The 15,168-nt window shown below is 44.3% G+C and overlaps 2 protein-coding genes across 2 annotated transcripts; both read left to right on the forward strand.

The window, feature by feature from the left end:
* The first annotated feature begins 260 nt into the window (after positions 1-260).
* LOC119660576 (peptidoglycan-recognition protein LB-like) lies at positions 261-1,156 on the forward strand. The gene is made up of 3 exons (XM_038069229.1): positions 261-392; positions 461-799; positions 905-1,156. Exons 1-3 carry the CDS (start codon positions 356-358, stop codon positions 1,087-1,089), a joined length of 561 nt encoding a protein of 186 aa, XP_037925157.1. The 5' UTR covers positions 261-355; the 3' UTR covers positions 1,090-1,156.
* Positions 1,157-7,292: 6,136 nt separating this feature from the next.
* Positions 7,293-8,174, forward strand: LOC119660572 (peptidoglycan-recognition protein LB-like). The gene is made up of 3 exons (XM_038069224.1): positions 7,293-7,412; positions 7,480-7,818; positions 7,924-8,174. The coding sequence occupies exons 1-3, from the start codon at positions 7,346-7,348 to the stop codon at positions 8,106-8,108; spliced, it is 591 nt and encodes a 196-aa protein (XP_037925152.1). The 5' UTR covers positions 7,293-7,345; the 3' UTR covers positions 8,109-8,174.
* The last annotated feature ends 6,994 nt before the right edge of the window (positions 8,175-15,168 follow it).

Here is a 15,168-nt window from a genome sequence, read left to right on the forward strand (position 1 = left end):
AGAAAAATCTTTGCGTAGACGTCTGTTAAGATGCTCTCAATATACCTCGAAGAAACTAAATTCCAAAGTTTTCAAAGATTTCCATAATAATTTAAGTAAATTCGTTGATTTTGCGATAACGAAAATGAAATTTAATTAGTGATAAGGCTCACGGTTCCTGATGTTACTTTAGGAAATACCAGTAGAGATTAGTTTATCGATTGTATCTAATTCTATTATTGTTATTAACAAGTGATTAATGTATGTTATTTTAATTGCAGTTTTGCGCAAAAACAATAGGTTCTCAGGGTGCCGCCCTCGTATATAAGCCCCAGCCGAATTTTCAGTGCACATTAGATTGCAAAAATCTAGCAAAATGTTCAAACTAGTGGGAGTTGCCCTTGTTCTCTCCGGTAATTTATTATATTAAAAAGTTTTGAATTTGCATAAAACTTTTAATTTTTCAAAAATTTTCCAACAGTTCTCGTTCATGAGAATTTGGGAGCTTTGATCAGCCGTGCCGCTTGGGGAGCTCGCACACCCAATTTCGTATCAAGGTTCAACGGAATCATCCCATATGTTGTGATTCATCACTCATACGAACCAGGAGTATGTTACAACACCGACGCTTGTAAGGCAGCCATGAGGTCCATGCAAAACTTCCACATGAACACCAATGGATGGCCCGATATTGGTTACAGTTTTGCCGTTGGTGGTGATGGTAACATCTACGAAGGTCGTGGCTGGAACGTTGAAGGAGCTCACACTCCAGGATACAATTCCCGAAGTGTTGGACTTTTGTTGATTGGTGATTTCAGGAGTAAGTTTTGTTTTCTTATAATTCTTCCTGAGTTGTCATCTTTTATATAAGGATATCGATTGGGCTGAATATAAATCATTCTTATATGAAATTAAATCCTTTCAGCTGCCTTGCCACCAGCAAACATGCTTACTGCTGCCAAGAACTTCATTGCTCAAGGAGTTAACGAAGGAAGGATTTCAGGAAGCTACAAGTTGATTGGACACAGACAAGCTTACGCTACTGAATGCCCTGGTGAAAGGTTGTACAATGAAATCAGGACCTGGGCTCGCTGGACCGCAAATCCTTAAATGAAATACTCTCTCGCGGTTTTGAGATCACGGCAATGTTTTAAATAAATGAGTCAGTAATCAGCAACTCATTGTTTTTTATTAGAAAGAGATTTAGATTTACATTACAGGAGAATAGTGATCAAAGAACTTACAATTGACCGACTGAGTGTGAACGTGTCTTTTAAGGGGGTTGTATTCTCCTTTCGAATTTTTACAGATCACTTGTATTCTATAGACTCAGTGTTGAATGGACCTTCGGATGAACTAACGTTTGAAGGATGTTTAGTATGTTACAAAATTCCAAAAATTAAAGGTGCAGCAACTGCAATTGTGATTACATATATGACACAATATAGAAGAGGCATCCGAAGATATACGTATATGGAGATGCTAATGCGCAGGTCAGATAGGTGCGAACAGAACACCCATCTGAGAATAAAAATTGGCTATAGGAAAGATACTCAGAAATGAAACGAAACATGAAGGAGCAGAAAAGACCATGGAATTTTGGGAATTCATCAAGGAGCCCTGGAATGTTCAACAGAATTTAAGGGCCATAATGAGAGGTACCCGGTTGGCATACGGCTAGGCCCAAGTCGAAAGAAGAAGGAATACATCGAGCGGGAAAGTGAGCCAAGCGACACAAGTAAGGCCTGTTCAAAACACGTTAGAGGAGAAACTGGAGAAGACGCTGCGTGAACTGTTGAACGAATAAATAGGCTAGGAAACCCCGAAAACGAAAAAGGTTCAATTTCTGAAAAAGTGGAGCACGTGAAGAGGACGGCTAAAGATGCCGGCGACACTCACGTAGCCGTTACCCCGGAAAAAAGGAGTGGATCTATCAAAGCAGATATGGAAGTGGAACTCGAAAGAGGGAAGACCGGAGATTATCCTCATCTCCAAACGAGGTGACATTCTCAGAAGAGTGAAGACAAACCCCCAAATTGGAAAGTACTTAAGACAGCAAATCCACATAAGAACTAGCAGGCGGGAGATCACTAAAGTCTTGGAAAACCAATTCGATCCTAACGAAATGAAAAAGTCAGCGGCCAAAACGATAAGGAAACCCTACGACGGAAAGCAAACCGCCATCGTCAGTGTAACAATGGAGGCAGAATAATTTGATTATTGATAGTAAAAGTAGATTGGGTTATGTATCAGCTTATGAAGGAGGTGGCACTAAATACTTTGGATACTTTGGATGGTTTCACTTGGATCACATTGTGAAGGCAGCAATTCAAATGACAAGGCAAAGCAATGCAGGAGGTGCGTAACGGAAAGCCATACCAACAAGAACTCTGGAGCTGCCCCAAATTTCTTACTATGCAAAGGGAAGAAGGATGTAGACCATCGGCACATATCAGGTAGCAAAAGATGTTAAAAATATACGAAAGGCTTCAACGCAAATCAGAGATGAGCTTAATACAAATCAACCTCAACAATTGTCGGGTGGCATGACCAACTCTCGCAAACCATTTACGCAAAAGACATCTATATGGCCATAATTGATGAGTCAATCACGGCGGTGGTATTTGAATCAACGGCCAAACGAGCCAAACAACGCTATAAGCTTGGGCTTGAGGAAATCAAACCTTTCAGGAAATTACCAACTTAGCATGTTGGGGAGGACTATCCTCACCGCGACCACCAGGCAATTTGGATGGAAATCAAGAGCAAATCGAGTTCCAAGAAGAGCTCGCGCGGAATGCCAGGTAGTTTGCCCGGGTGTACGGTGAAAGCTTTTGAAAGAGGCGTGTTTTCCGCGGCGCTGAAGCCCGATATAACCTTGGATAGTGCCTCTAGGGAAAAAGTCACCCAAATGACCCGACGAAAGCATGTGATGCTACTATGCCCAAAAGGCGACTGGCTCCATTAGGCAACCCAACTGGTAGTGAAACAACGAAATCGCACGTTTGCAAGCTGAACGTTTTCGGGCAAGGAGCCCTTACCAGAAGCTTAGGGCAAAGTCTGGTCGACGGTTGAGTACAGGTACAGAGACAACTGCATCGCCACTTAAAACAAGCCATTCGTAGGAGTTAAAAGAACTGCTTTAAACAGTTGTGTGACCATACCCTAATAAACCCTTGCGATGGAGCGTACAAGGTGGTATTGAAAAGGCTATGAAGACCCCCGCAGGTGACCTGCGCCTCCTGAAAGAAATCTGTCTCCTCAACACGAAAACAGAGGGTGAAAAACAGTGGCTCAGCTGAACGAGTACATAATGCCTCCAGAAATTGCCGGGGAGATGCGGGAAATATGTGTGAGGATCAGCGACAAAGAGGGCCCAGGTTTGGACGACATCCGTAACAGAGCTTTAAAGCAGCATTGAAGACTAGGCTCGATATTTCCACTAACACCTTCGACGCGCGCCTAATAGTACTAATATTCCCTGCCCAATGGAAGAACCAAAAATTGGTGTTGCTTCTCAAACGCGACAAGCTACCTAGACATCCAACATCCGCCTGTTGAATACAATGGGGAAGATAATGGTGGGAGTTATATACAACACACTGCCCATGTCGAAAGCGGCAATGGCTTGTCGGAGTGCCAGTATAGCAAACGACACACTCATTTCCGGCGACTGCTGTGTCGTGCATTCAACTTGGCCGATTGGAACAGAATTTACCCAGCACCCCGCTGACATAGATGTTCCGGATATTCAGCGAGTTTGGCTGAAAATTACCGCTCAAAGAGGACTCTCTGGTACGTAACGGACGAGGGCGCCTAAACGTACATCGTACCTGGGGGGGTTTATGGATGGCCTGGCTGCAGTTGTTACAGCAAAGCACGCACGATGTGGAGGTCTACATAACGAAAACAGTGAAAGCGGTAATGTCCTAGCCAAAGAGATTCGAGCTGACCTTGACGAATGAGAACACGGAAGCGATCTTAATAACGAACCGTGGAAAGAAAAACACCAGGAAAGTGGAAGTCGGTGGATACACGGCCGTATTAAAGCAAACTATAAAATATCTGAGAGGAAAATTGATTGATGCCAACTTTAGGGAACACCTAGAGAAGGCATGTCAAAATGCTACTATGGCATTTGCAAAAATGTTGCGGAATATTGACAGGCCGAAACACTGTAGGAGGTTGCTTCTAGCCAAAGTGTCATCATATAGGTATGAGCAGAGACGCTTGCGAGCTCTCAGAAAAAGAAGCAGATAAGGAGTTCTTAGGACCACATCAGATGAGGTGGTGGCGGGCATGATTTCTGTCGACATTCTGGCGAAAGAAGTGAATATGCTGTGCCATGCAAGACGCATGAAGGAACACATAGAATGCAGCAACGCGACACGATCGAAATCGAATGACCGCTAGCAACGCAAATTGGACGAGTCTACGAAAAATCGCTTGAACAGACACAAGAGTGAACTAATAACACGGGACAGTAATTGCCGCAGGCAGCATACGCATCGCTTTGGGTTTAATGATTTACCGAACTGTCCTAGATGCGGTGGCATATCGAAGGATCCGAAGCACGAAATGTTTCACTCCCCAAGGTTCACAATGGAGAAGAGGAATCTGAACCACACGCTTTTGGAGGAGCGTGAGCTAGGAGAATATAATTGCGAAGGTCGAAAGAAAACTGGCTTACAGTTTTCGTCGCAATCGCAAAAATACAGTGCTTGCTGAAAAAAGAAAGAAGGAGGTTAGCAGAAAGGATCAAAAGCGCGAATGCCTTACGATAAACCCAAACTGCGAAGTAATATCTGATGGCCCTGCGGGGTTGGGGCTGGTGAGATCGGGGGTAGTTTTTAGTGGTGCGAATCTAGCACCCGCTGGCTCTACCTTCGTGGGAAAGATTATGAAAATTTTACTGACCTACTAGCTAGAACAGCTAACTGCCACAGTGCATCAAATGCAAATGATAATGCAACGTCAAATGGAAATCCTAACTCATTTTATAGTACCGAGACGCAGTTCAAAATAATTCAGTAGAGCGAGAATGATATCAATAACCATTAAAATGCAGTCGAGCTGTTCTTAAGGATGCGAAATATTGACACCCTAAACAAAATTTTAAAATTGATGGATACATTAAATACATTGGAAAACATCTTCACGGCGAATGAGGAGCAGCCGTAATTATGAAAAAAAAATATCAAATACTATCCGTTAGTCTGCAAGCAATTCCCTTTCGGTAGATTACCGTCACCCAAAACATAAAATTTGGGCAGCACAATTTGACACTTTTTTAAAAGCCGATAGTCCGCTTCATAACTGCAGGAGGCCACGACGCGTAACCCCTCTTGGGGCTCTCGACTCACATCTCCAAAGGGGAAGCAGCTCTTTATTTCGATTACCTCGATCTTTATTATCTTGTCTGTCTCATACGGACATATTGGCCGACCGGACATTACAAAATCCTACGAAGCCGAGATACCAACCAATGTCAAAATTTACCTCTGATCAAGACCCCGCATGCCTATATTCGATAAAAAAAAGTTGCACCCCTCTTTTGTAATTTTGGGCCCTCCCTTCAGTTCGACGTGGAACTACGTAGTTTTCCGCATGTGTGGGGGTTCCCAATTGAACCTTCCTACCAAATTGTCAAAAGGTGCAATTGTTCCTGACAAAAGTGCGTGTGACAGACAGACAGACAATCGGTGAACCTCAAATAGTAAATGGGATGCGAGAAAATGGGGCCCAGGTGAGAATTACACGGATCAGCGCCGAAGGTTATGCGGGTCCTACTATCATTCCCTTTTTCATTGAATTTTCTATTCTGGGCCCCCAGAAAGTATCGGAGGGGGGGAGGTGGATCTGATTCGAAGCATTAATATGTATTTCCATTAATAATTTCTTATTTTTATTCTGGATTTTCAATGAAAAATAGATGTGCGTAAGTAGGGTAGGTATGAGTGGCTGCTCCGATGACACTCCGTGATAATGGCGGAAAGCATCCCTGACACTAATGTCACCAGAGAAATGACGCCATCCTTGGATGCCTTCCGCAAATGGACACGGGGATGTTGGGTTGGACCAGTGGAGTAATCCTCCGAAATGAGGATATCTGTGATCGATGTGCTGTTGCACCAATCGTGGAAAAACTGCAGGAGAGGCATCTTTGATATTATGAACATGTAATTCGCGCTAATGAAAGGTTAATAAGGTTGGTCGGAACGTCGAAGTTGATGGAAAACGACCAAAAAGCTGGCCGAAACAAGATTGAGATCTGAGAATATCTCTACTCCATCAAGACCAAGCACACGACCTAGCAAAATGGCGGCACGGATCAGGACGAGCCGACTCCACTTCTGAACGGAACAAAGGCTGAAGAACAAGAAGAAGTTTCAAGGAACCCAAAAATTACAGAACCCGTAGGAGCAATTCTGGTGATGACAGCTAAAAACCGTTTCTTCACTGCTTTGCAGATAACATCAGAAGTGGCCTTCTTGGTCGACTGCTTCAAGCTAACTAACTGGCTTTAACCCTGGGCACCTCGATGCTGCCTACTATTTCGTTCACATGTCACATGTCATGTTAAAATCACCCGTAATTGCCATGTAATTAGCTGAGTTTATAGCCATTTTTGCCGCGTTCGTGTTTTGTGTTGTAGCTCTTGGCACCAAAATTTCTTGAAGGGCGCAGATATTGATGCACCTCTTCCAAAATGGCCATGCAAGTCCCTCCGTCCGTATTCAGGTTACCAACATTTAGCGTGCAGAAAGGGATCTGTATGGCTCGGACGAATTTGCTTATCTCCTAACGCCTAACCGCCTAACCCTTGCTTACTTCGCAACAGGACTGCGACTTATCCTGCCGCTTAGACTGGTATGGACACCTTAGTATTGTTAAATACTGTAATCAACTTTTTAACAACATTTAACGCGTTTTCAGGTGGGCCAGCATCTTACGTAAATAACATGGCGGTGTATTGCCTTCCATTTTCTTACCCCTACCAAAATAGAAATGTCTAAGCCTTTTATCATACTTTATTGAAATTGGGACCAATTTCTTTGGATTAAAATGTATTTTCCAATAAATCATAAATAAACTAAACTCCAAAGTTTTTAAAGATTTCTATTATAACTTACACAAATTTGTAGATGTTGCGATAAGAAAAGAGCAATCAGCGAAATGGCTCAGGATTCCCGATGTTATTTTTGGAAATATTTACTAACAGGTTTTTAGAAACACTAGCAGAGATTATCTTATCAATGCTATCTAATCCTATTATTGTTATTAGTAACTGATTAATGCACTTTAGTAGAGTTTTGGTAGGAAAACAGGGTACCGCACTCCTATATAAACCCCAGTCGATTTACCAATGCAAATTAGATTGAAACAATCTAGCAAAATGTTCAAATTAGTGGGAATTGTCCTTGTCCTCTCCGGTAAATAACTGAATTGAAACGTTTTGTATTTTATGGAAATTTTAAATTTTTATGATTTCTCCAACAGTTCTCGTTCATGAGAATTTGGGAGCTTTGATCAGCCGTGCCGCTTGGGGAGCTCGCGCACCCAATTTCGTATCAAGGTTCAACGGAATCATCCCATATGTTGTGATTCATCACTCATACGAACCAGGAGTATGTTACAACACCGACGCTTGTAAGGCAGCCATGAGGTCCATGCAAAACTTCCACATGAACACCAATGGATGGCCCGATATTGGTTACAGTTTTGCCGTTGGTGGTGATGGTAACATCTACGAAGGTCGTGGCTGGAACGTTGAAGGAGCTCACACTCCAGGATACAATTCCCGAAGTGTTGGACTTTTGTTGATTGGTGATTTCAGGAGTAAGTTTTGTTTTCTTATAATTCTTCCTGAGTTGTCATCTTTTATATAAGGATATCGATTGGGCTGAATATAAATCATTCTTATATGAAATTAAATCCTTTCAGCTGCCTTGCCACCAGCAAACATGCTTACTGCTGCCAAGAACTTCATTGCTCAAGGAGTTAACGAAGGAAGGATTTCAGGAAGCTACAAGTTGATTGGACACAGACAAGCTTACGCTACTGAATGCCCTGGTGAAAGGTTGTACAATGAAATCAGGACCTGGGCTCGCTGGACCGCAAATCCTTAAATGAAATACTCTTACAAGGTTTTAAGGTCACGACAATGTTTTGAATAAAAAGTGAATAATGATTAATTCGCTGTTTTGCCCTAATAGGTCTATTTGGCTTCGAAAGAAACTAGGATTCGTCGGTATCGCCTATTTCTCTGCCTGTAAAATTTGCAAATTACCTACTACGGCTGAAGCTGTAGCTGCGAGTACAGACGCAAGTCATCTCTATTCAGCAAATCAAAAACAAAGTTTAAATTCCAAATTGGCTACCTTCAAAAAGTTAATGGTCGTGAGCCTTGCAAATGTTTGGTCCCACGTTGAAAGTTGCTTACAATAGGTGTAAATATTACAGATGGCCAAAACGAGCATACAAATTGTCTACGTTCAACCATGAGGGCTGAGCTATACCAAAAACCGAGGAAGTGACATACCCCTTCTCATATACCTGAATCTAGACAGTATAGTGGCGTCCAAAAGGATGTCGACGAAACACTTTAGTAAAACTGTAGATAGGTGCTGCCGAATCTGCACTGTCTCCTGCGCCTTTATTCGTTTTTGGGATAGCCCTGCCCTCGTAGGATTTTGAGGCACGACAGGACAGAGAAATAGGACGGAATTTCTCGGCATGCACTTTTGTGTACACGGATAATGAGGGAAAATAATAACCTTCGAGGCTTTTGTTCAAAATTAGAGGGTGGAACATGCATCATTTGGTCTTAGCAAAAAGGTATTAGGAAGGCTTTTATTTGCAAATTTTAGGTCCTCCTGCATCTTTGACTTTTTTACAAAATTTAGAACCGGTTATCGTCGTAATATTTTTGAGATTTAGTTCCATTTTTCTGTTTTCGATATGTGGGAAGTGAACCGTAATTTTAAACGCATTCCGAGGTACTTTACATTGTTGAACAAGGCCAGAGAAAGCGTAAAGAGCGATCTTTACTACAATGGATGGCCCCGTTTCTCGATCAAATGTAACAATAACTTTGGAACTTTTGATTAGTTCACTTTCTCCACGCCTTAAGCCTCTTCGCAATCCTTCTGAGATGAACGTTGGACATTTCTATTGTAGTTTGTGGACTGAGACGGGTATTTATGGCCACACCCTGTATGAGGTGATCTAAACTAGCAAGTTGAAAGACACCTGCCCCAACCCAGACTAACGGGGGTAACTGACTGTATACGACGGGGCCTCACTGGTGCCTGGTCGTCGTAATAAGTAAGCTTTCCCTCTGCATATTTAATAATGCTACTACACTCAAGAAGAGAAAAGTTGGGAGGTAAAACTGTGCACTCCACCGTCCTAACGAGCCATCGAGTGCATTCGACTGACCATAATACAGATGTCATTTCCGAAGCAAATACTCTCTTGCGAGAAGCAGCAAATCATCGTCATGCAGATGTGCAAGGGATGAAAAACAAAGCTCATTATCACCGGCATACGTGCGGCGAAGAACACAGCGGAATGGCTCAAAACACAGTCCCTAAATTGGAAGACTAAAAGAGAGTAGAGCTAGTAGCATGTGCTGGGGACGATATACAAGGAGCACACGCAGTCTACTTTCACAAAGCCGCAACGAAGGTTATGAAGAACATATGCATCTCTTAATTATTCAGAATACAAATCTACTCAACATCCATGTGCAAGGGAGAAACCGAGAGAAAATACTTCGAGAGACGCATCGGGAAGCAAGTCTACTAAAATCCCGGATGGAATCACGAAGGCCATAGAGATGGAAAGGGCAGGATGCCCACTGAACAGGAGAAGCAAAATGACTTACACTTGAATTTTCTAGTGCCCAAGACGGACAGCGAAACACAGGGAAGTGTCATGTCGACGAAGGAAAACAATACAACGACATTGAAAATGAAGAAGAGCTCCGAATATTACTGAAACCAATAGTAGGCACTAGGATAGCGCCAATAAACCTGCAAAGCCAGCATCTGCAGCAATTGCAATATCCAAAAAAAAAATTAGAATAGTGTTGGCTAAAGAGCTCTAAACCCCTTGGGGCAGATTCAGATTAAAAGGGGAAAGTATGCAGTTAATTTGGAATTCTCCTTGCGAAAAACTTACAGGTTACATCAACCATGCAGCGATATCAGTAGCGAACTTGGAACTGGAGACAGTGGTGGAAGATCACCTAGTCGTCATTGACTAATTGAGCTGTGCGGCCAAGACCGGATACCTGGTCGCTTCTTGCTGGCCATATATTTCCAGAGCAAATACACATCCGTGTGGAGCAGGAAATAATTAAGGTCGTCATCGTCATGAAGATGTGTAAGGAATGGAACAAACAGCTCGTGTTTACCAACATACGCTTCCGACCAGGTCTAATACTGTTAGACTGCACGATGGAGGGCACGGCGGACTATAGTTTCAAACCGCCAGCATGGAAAGAAAGGGAACTTTCGACATGTACTGAGGATGACATACCAGTGGCACACATGCTGATGGTTTACCTTCCAGAGCCGCAGCTATTGAGACAGGGAAGCTTCTACGCTTTCTCATCACTCAAAGCACTCAAGCAAGAAGGAAGACTAAGGCAAACTCCTCACGATCAGAGTAGACAACCCATAGAAGCAATTAAATGTCGTAGCTGCTTCATCAATTACATATTTGGTAGCATACCTGCAGGGATATACAATGGAAGGATACTTCGGACGGTACATCCGATGGAAAGCCTACCGAGGTCTCCAAAGGAATCGCGGAAGCCGAAGCGGCTAAAAGGGTAGGACCGAGCAGGGAAGTGGACCTGCTGCACACAGAACAGAAGCTGAACGACCTTGGCCTAGACTAGAGCTCAAATCGGGCGGCGAAGCGCAACTAAGTGCCATGTCGAAGGAGGAGAACAATATTCCGAGATTGGAGAAGAGCTCCGAGCACTAATGGAGCCGATGGACAGCACTAAAATAACACAGGTAAACCGTCACCATCCAAAAGTCGCATCAGCAGTAATTACATGGATTCCAAGAATAACATCGGAGGAATGGTGTTGGCTCCAGAACTCTGGGTGCACCGGGGGCCAATTCGAGCTCTTAAAATAGGAGGTTCGCAGATAATTTGCGATTTCTCTTGTGAAAAAGCGAGAGCCAGCATCATTTTCAAAAGAAACTTAAGATACATATGTCTTTCAGAGTTTCAAACCGGAGTCCTCGTGACTGTCCAAGTCTCAGTAGACGCCGGGGGAAAAACTCGAGAACCAGCCGCGTCATCAGGAGACTTCCTAAGATACGACATCCGGACCCGGCCGGAATTAGTCATTAGACAGGTGCAGTTCTGCGAAAGAAAGGCTTTACCACTTCTTCTCGGCTGCGATGTCAACGCCAACCGTAAGGTCTGGAGAAGAAGCGACATTAATCGAAGAAGGGATTACCTTCTGAAATTCATCCTCAACAATAAGTTTGAAATACATAACGTAGGGAACAATCCCATATTCGTGATCAGCACTAGAAAGTAGATACCTGTTTGACACATCAACAGCGAAACAAAGCTAGAAACAGTGGTGACACTGACGCATATGAGGTCAGCTGACCGGCTAAAATAGTCAAGCTATCAAGGGGCGTACGCTAGCCAGAATGAGTAAGGAGGTGCAAAATAAACCCCGGACTGACAGATGTATAAAAGAGCAGTAACGACGTATAACAACGCGATTCGGGAAGCAAAACGAAACAGCTTCAGGAGTTATGTGAGGGCATAAAACAAACCACAGAAGCATCGAAGCTATAGAAAACAATACCTAAATGCAGGGGAATGCCTGCTGTCCGTCTGAAGAAATAAGACGCTTATTCAGAATAAGGAGGATACGGTACATCTGCTTCTCAGAACGCATTTCCCGTCCTACCCCACGGATGAAGGCAATAGCATTATGTGTGGCACCCCAACAACAGACAGAGGGAGGAAAAATGAATTGGAAACTAGCAAAATAGGTATGGTCGGAAGCTAGATTAAAGTGGGCAGTGGAAACCTTTAAGTTACTAAAATCACTCAGAGTAACTGACATTTTCCCAGGACTACTCCAGATCTCTCCTAAGAGTGGGAAGGGGCAGCATAGCCTTGAGATACATACCAAGGACATGGAGACGGGCATATCCAATAGTATTGGATATACACTGCAATAGCAAAGCCAATGATTTCCTATGGGACGCTAATCTGGGCAGCTAGGACCGAATTCAGCCCAATCATCAGGGAATAACACAAACTTCGAAGACTGGACTGTGTTAATATAACTGCGGCAATGTAGACATACCCAACGGGGGTCTTTCAGGGATTGACTCCTTAGTTGCCTATATCGAAGGAAGTTTGAAATACTTTCTAGATGGTATCCCGAATTACTGATACCATCACAATGAGTTTTCACATCGATAAGAAATTGAAAAGATAATTGGCAATAAGTTAAACTGGAAGAGGGTAGGACTAACCAACAGTTTAATCGATCAACTGATGATCTGGAGTACTGACGGGTCCCTCACATTACGGGCAGCGGACGCACAGCTCACTGATCCAATGGAAACCTACTCTGAAATAATGAGTAAGCACACTTCAAATATAAATGAACGGCATTGATAGAGACACAACTATCAATGCCTTTAACCTCCAGAGGAACTGTAAGGGGCAGAACATTGCTATTCAAACCGACAGCCAAGCAGCTATTAAGGCACTTATGTCCTACCAGGTCAATTCCAAACCGGTATGGGAATGCCTTAACAGACTCAACACGCTGGGCTTTCTCAATAAGGTCTGGATATCACATTGTGTTAGAAGACAATGATCCGGTGGATGAACTGGCTAGAAAAGGAGCACGAATTCCGCTATTAGGGGAACAACGTGAAACCGGCAAAGGGTCCATGGCTCCGAAGCTAAAAATGAAGAGGAACGACTGAGAGAACTATATTAGGCGAACTTACCGAGAATGGAACGGTACAGGATGTTCATGAGGGTATTACCAACGCAAGCACTGGCAGGATTGATTAATTAGCATAATAGTAGAAATATGATCATTACAAGCTAAATTATTACCTGGAGAAGCTAAGAAGATCTGCGGACACTGCCTGTAAATACCATGAAAGGCAAAACTTCCATACATGTTCTGGGACAGTGACCAGCACATGCGCAAAGTAGATTGGAATACTTGGAAGTAGAGAGGATTTTAAAATTTTTGTTGATGATAGGTTTGAACAACATACTACAGTTAATATGTACACTGCAACCATTAAAAAGACACAATAGTTCTTCTAAGATGCGGTGCAACTTCCTCTGCGTTATTGTTATTATCTAGAGCAAAAATCCGGGATCTTGACTGCCTCACAGAAAAGGTCCCAGTAGAGGAGGTGATAAAGCGTGCATGAGGTAACAGTCCAGAGGTAACATATACCCGGGTAGGTATCACCTCTTTAAATGCTCAAAGCCAAAAGCACGCCGTGGTGCAAGTCCCCGGGCAATATGCGATGAAACTCCCTAGCAATGGGAGAATAAAAATTGGATGGGTGCGAACGCAGATAGTCCCCACCAAGTGCTACAGGTGTCTGGACTATGGACACACGTCAGCAGCTTGCAAGGGTCCGGACAGGAGGACAGCATGCCGGAGATGCGGCCAAGCGGGTCATAAAGCGAAGACTTGCAAGGAAAGCGAGAGTTGTGTTCTCTGCAGGGATCGTGGCGCGTCTGGCGAAAGCGTCGCACACACTGCGGGCTCGGGACGGTGTCCAATCTTCAGGGCGGAATTGGAGAGGGCTAGGGTGCGAACGCCATGATCCGCATTTTGCAAATTAACATGCACCGGAGTGCAACCGCTCACCAGTTGCTAGCACAGTTCGCTGCGGAAGTAAATGCTGATCTAGTGCTGATTAGCGAGCAATACCGAAACAAGGACCCGTCCTCATGGTATCTCGACTTATCGGGCACCGCTGCCATCTAGGTTCGGGACGACGTTCGACTTCGTGTCTTTGCCCAAGGCCGGGGAACGGGTTTGTCTGGTCTCGGTGTTTCGGGATAACGTTTAGCGTTTACCTGACGTCGAACGAGACGATGCCGCACTTTCATCGCCAGCTTGGTACTCTGGAGGACGTAGTTTCGAAGACGGAGGGACGAATCCTGGTAGGCAGTGATTTTAATGCCAAGGCTCTTGAATGAGGCATGCCTCAGTCAGACTCCAGAGAGAAACAAATTCTGGATGTGGCGGCGAAAACCGAGCTCGTAATTTTAAACACCGGATCCAAGCCAACGGCGCCCAGACAGTGAAGAAAGCATTCCTGACATCGAGTCCTAGAAGACTTCTCGGCAAGTGATCGCCAGTACATCGCGTTCGAAGTAGTTCACGCTACTTGCCGGCGAGAACCAACGCGACGCTCCACATGCCTGTGGAATGTCGCGAGGGTGAACATCGGGAAGTTCGTAGAAGCTGTTGGAGCAGGCAGGGCCGCGCTGGAGGATGCTTCGGGGGGTGGATTATCGCAGCTGCCACCGTCGTAAATTCAGTAATGAACCTGATAACGACGGCGTGTGAGGCTTCTATGCGCCGGAGGGGCCCCAGCCGCGACAAGCATTCTATGTAGTAGTGGACGGCAGAAATTGCCGACCTACGGTGTGAGTGACATAAGCTCCGCCGTTTGGCACTAGATTGAACGCCAACGAGGAGGCATGTGCCATAAAAGCACAGCATAGATCAGCAAAAAGGGGACTTCGCTGCGCGATAAATAAAAGCAAAGCTCGCGGCTGGAAGAACCTTGTCACCGTGGTGAATGCGTATCCGTGGGAACTTGGCTATAAGCTTGTCACCTGGAAAATCGGGACTCTACGGAGGCCCTGATACCAAGTAGCGACCAGATGGACCGCATTCTGCAGGCATTGTTCCCCAGATACCCTGTACGGGTTGATGTAAATAGCGCGGAAAGCGTCGAGGAAAGGGGGTAATCCTCGACTTACTTTGAGAGAGCTCGAGGAAGCGGTTCTCAGTATGAAAAACAAGAAGGCGCCAGGCCCTGATGGCATCCCGGTGGAAGTTTACAAATTGGTGTTCCGCCAAGGGACAGAATTCAACACTTGCTTGAAGGAGGACATTTTTCCTTGTCGCTGGATTAT

Source organism: Hermetia illucens, chromosome 6 (genome assembly GCF_905115235.1).
Source record: "Hermetia illucens chromosome 6, iHerIll2.2.curated.20191125, whole genome shotgun sequence".
NCBI classification, from domain to species: domain Eukaryota; kingdom Metazoa; phylum Arthropoda; class Insecta; order Diptera; family Stratiomyidae; genus Hermetia; species Hermetia illucens.

What these genes read in the sequence shown, in the direction of transcription:
- LOC119660576 (XM_038069229.1), top strand. Translation starts at nt 356, where the DNA reads ATGTTCAAACTAGTGGGAGTTGCCCTTGTTCTCTCCG. An exon ending in AGTTGCCCTTGTTCTCTCCG is followed by an intron (nt 393 to 460) that starts GTAATTTATTAT and finishes ATTTTCCAACAG; the next exon opens with TTCTCGTTCATGAGAATTTG. An exon ending in GTTGATTGGTGATTTCAGGA is followed by an intron (nt 800 to 904) that starts GTAAGTTTTGTT and finishes AAATCCTTTCAG; the next exon opens with CTGCCTTGCCACCAGCAAAC.
- LOC119660572 (XM_038069224.1), top strand. Translation starts at nt 7,346, where the DNA reads ATGCAAATTAGATTGAAACAATCTAGCAAAATGTTCAAATTAGTGGGA. An exon ending in AATTGTCCTTGTCCTCTCCG is followed by an intron (nt 7,413 to 7,479) that starts GTAAATAACTGA and finishes TTTCTCCAACAG; the next exon opens with TTCTCGTTCATGAGAATTTG. An exon ending in GTTGATTGGTGATTTCAGGA is followed by an intron (nt 7,819 to 7,923) that starts GTAAGTTTTGTT and finishes AAATCCTTTCAG; the next exon opens with CTGCCTTGCCACCAGCAAAC.